Source organism: Bos indicus, chromosome 26 (assembly GCF_029378745.1).
Source record: "Bos indicus isolate NIAB-ARS_2022 breed Sahiwal x Tharparkar chromosome 26, NIAB-ARS_B.indTharparkar_mat_pri_1.0, whole genome shotgun sequence".
NCBI classification, from domain to species: Eukaryota; Metazoa; Chordata; class Mammalia; order Artiodactyla; family Bovidae; genus Bos; species Bos indicus.
This window is the reverse complement of record NC_091785.1, coordinates 22,144,971-22,148,647: the sequence shown is the minus strand read 5'-3', so window position 1 is coordinate 22,148,647 and position 3,677 is coordinate 22,144,971. Positions and strand designations below refer to the sequence as shown.

General features: G+C 38.5%; 1 protein-coding gene across 12 annotated transcripts in view; it reads right to left on the bottom strand.

Moving 5' to 3' along the window:
• The window catches only part of BTRC (beta-transducin repeat containing E3 ubiquitin protein ligase), a 175,546-nt gene that overhangs the window by 63,480 nt on the left and 108,389 nt on the right, over positions 1 to 3,677 (bottom strand). For all 12 annotated transcript variants that reach the window (XM_019952883.2, XM_019952884.2, XM_019952886.2 and 9 more), the window contains one exon: positions 8 to 97. In XM_019952883.2, the coding sequence (XP_019808442.1) occupies positions 8 to 97 (90 nt within the window). The remainder of the gene's footprint in view (positions 1 to 7; positions 98 to 3,677) is intronic.

Here is a 3,677-nt window from a genome sequence, read left to right as displayed (position 1 = left end):
TACTTACTTTGGCCACACAATTTTCAGTCTTCATAGCAGTGCTTGCTAGACATACTGTCTCTTGATTTAAGCAGAGTCTGGCACAGCTGTTGTATGTCTGCAAAGAGAATTTTTTTGAAATAAGTTTAGGTACTGAAATACTGTCATGCAGTTTTCAAATTCTGCCCCATTTCTAAAAATCAACACACAAATAGATCCTATGTGTAAATTCTACATTTATGGGAGCTGAGGGACAAGGCAGACATGGGGAAGAAAGCGACAGCCCAAAAGTGCCACTGATGTGCCATGAACAAGTGTGTAAGCAGTAGTGACTTCACCGTATATATGAAAGGTAGAGGTGTCAACTATTCAGAATGGGCAAAGGACTTGAACAGAGATTGTGCTGTGCTTAGTCAGACCCCCATGGACTGTAGCCTACCAGGCTCCTCTGTCCATGGGGATTCTCCAGGCTAGAATACTAGAGTGGGTTGCCATGCCCCCCTCCAGGGGATCTTCCCAACCCAGAGATCAAACCTGGGTCTCCTGCATTGCAAGCAGATTCTTTACCACGTGAACCACCAGGGAAGCAAAATAGAGATTATCTGGGAAGATATACATATGGTTAAAAAGCACATGAAACGATGCTCAACATGACTGATCATGAGAGGAATGCAAATCAAAACTACAATATGTTACCACCTTATATCCATTAGGATAGTTACTAATAACAAAACAAAACCAGAAAACAAGTGTTAGTGAAAATGTGGAGAAACTGGAACCCCTGTGCACTGTTAGTGGGAATGCAAAATGGTATAGCCAAGGTGGAAAAAAAAAAAAACAACAATACAGTAGCGATTCCTCAAAAAATTAAAAACAGAATTACCATATGATCCAGTAATTACAATTCTGGGTATATGAAGAACTGAAAGTGGAGTCTTTATGAGATATTTGTACACCCACATTCATGGCAGCATTATCCACAATAGCTAATATCCACAAATGTCCACTAACAGATAAATGCATAAGCAAAATGTGGTACATACATATAGTGGAACAGTATTCAGTCTTAAAAAGAAATTCTGACATACACTATAACATGGATGAAACCTAAGGACAGTATGCTATGTGAAATAACCCAGTCACAAAAAGACAAATACTGCATGATTCCACTTAGTCAAAATCATAGAGACAGAAAGTAAAATAGTGGTTTCAACTAGCTGGGAGAAGGAGGGAATAAGGAGTTACTGTTTAGTGAGTACAGCATTTCAGTTTTACAAGATGTTAAAAGTTATGAGGATGGGTGGTGCTGGCTATTATACAACAATGTGAATGTATTTAATACCGTGAACTGCATATTTAAAACTAATTAAAGTGGTAAATGTTACATGTAGTTTACCATAATTAAAAAAAAGCAAAAACGTTGGTTAGCAAAGCTTCAATAGTACATGAACCGAAAACTTTCAGATGTTCAAGCTGGACTTAGAAAAGGCAGAGGAACCAGAGATCAAATTGCCAACATCCGTTGGGTCATAGCAAAAAACAAGAGAGTTCCAGAAAGACATCTACTTCTGCTTTATTGACTATGCCAAAGCTTTTGACTATGTGGATCATAACAAACTGTGGAATATTCTTAAAAGAGGTGGGAATACCAGACCATCTTACCTGTCTCCTGAGAAATTTGTATGCAGGTCAAGAAGCAAGTTAGAACTGGACACGGAACGATGGACTGGTTCCAAATAGGGAAAGGAGTATGTCAAGACTGTATATTGTTACCCTGCTTATTTAACTTATATGCAGAATACACCATGTGAAATGCCGGGCTGGATGAAGCACAAGCTGGAATCAAGATTGCCGGGAGAAATATCAATAACCTCAGAAATGCAGATGACACCACCTTTATGGCAGAAACCAAAGAGGAACTGAAGAGCCTCTTGATGAAAATGATAGAGGAAAGTGAAAAAAACTGGCTTAAAATTCAACATTCAAAAAATGAAGATCATGGCATCTGGTCCCATCACATCATGGCAAATAGATGGGGAAACAACAGAAACAGTGAGAGACCTTTTTTCTTGGGCTCCAAAATCACTGCAGATGGTGACTGCAGCCATGAAATTAAAAGACGCTTGCCCCTTGGAAGAAAAGCTATGACCAACCTAGACAGCATATTAAAAAGCAGAGACATTACTTTGCTGACAAAGGTCCGTCTGGTCAAAGCTATGGTTTTTCCAGTAGTCATGTATGGATGTGAGAACTGGACCATAAAGAAGGCTGAGCACCAAAGAACTGATGCTTTTGAACTGAGGTGATGGAAAGGATTTTTGAGAGTCCCCTGGACTGCAGGGAGATCCAACCAGTTCATCCTAAAGGAAATTAGTCCTGAGTATTCATTGGAAGGACTGATGTTGAAGCTGAAACTCCAATACTTTAGCCACCTGATGCAAAGAACTGACTCATTGGAAAAGACCCTGATGCTGGGAAAGATTGAAGGCAGGAAAAGAAGAAGACGACAGAGGATGAGATGGTTGGATGGCATCACTGATTCAATGAACATTAGTTTGAGCAAGCTCCGGGAGTTGGTGATGGACAGGGAGGTCTGGCATGCTGCAGTCCATGGGGTCGAAAAGAATTGGACAGGACTGAGCAACTGAATTGAACTGATACTTTATTGTAATACAACTGGCCAATATATTGATTAAAATGTTTCCTTCTAGTCTTATGTTTTTACTGAAAGTACAAGTCACAGCTCTCAAACATTAGTGCCCATGGGAATCATCTGGAGGACTTCTTAAAATTTTTTTGCCGGGTCCCATCCCCGGAGCTTCTGAGAACTTGCATTTTTAACAAGTCCCCAGCTGATGTTAACGTTACTGGTCTAAGAATACTCTTTGAGAACTCTTGATATACACATATGTGTTGAAATTAAAGAGAAAAGTCTTAAGACACAGGTGATCTCATAACCAATAATAAGAAAATACCAATTTTCTAAAATTCTAGATTTATAGAACAGTTGCAAAATAGATATGAGTTCCTGTACAGCCTTTCCCAGCTTCCCTTTACATTGAAGACTTACACAACCAGAGAATATTTATCAAAATAAACCAATTAACCTTGGTACAATACAAAGTTAAGAACTTACTTGACTTTCACCAGTTTTTCCACTAACATTCTTCTTCCGTTCAGGATCTAATTCAAGATCCCATATTGCATTTAGTCGCCAGGTATCCTTAGTCTCCTCTAATCTGTGACAATTTCCCCGTCTTTGTTTATCTTTCATGATTCTGACACTGCTGAAGAGTACTGATTAATCTATAGAATGTCCCTCAGTTTGGGCTTGTCTCATGTTTCCTCAAGATCAGACTGAGGTTGTACATTATTGGGAAGGATACCATAGAGGTGAGGTACTGTTCTCAATGCACCAAACTGCTGAGTATTCAGAAATACTGATGTTAACCTTGACCATTTGCCTAAGATTGTGTCTAACAAGATTCTCTATCATTAGCTTAACATTTTTCGTCTAGAAATTACTAAATATACTGAGGAAAATACTTTAAGACTATGCAAATATTTTGCTTCAATTTTTGCTGCTTCAATTTTTGCATACTAATATTAGCATATTGTTAGATCTTGCCTATGGTCATTTTTATTGTTGCGTCCTAATGGTGTTCTCTTTCCTTCTACATTAATTAATTGTGATTCTT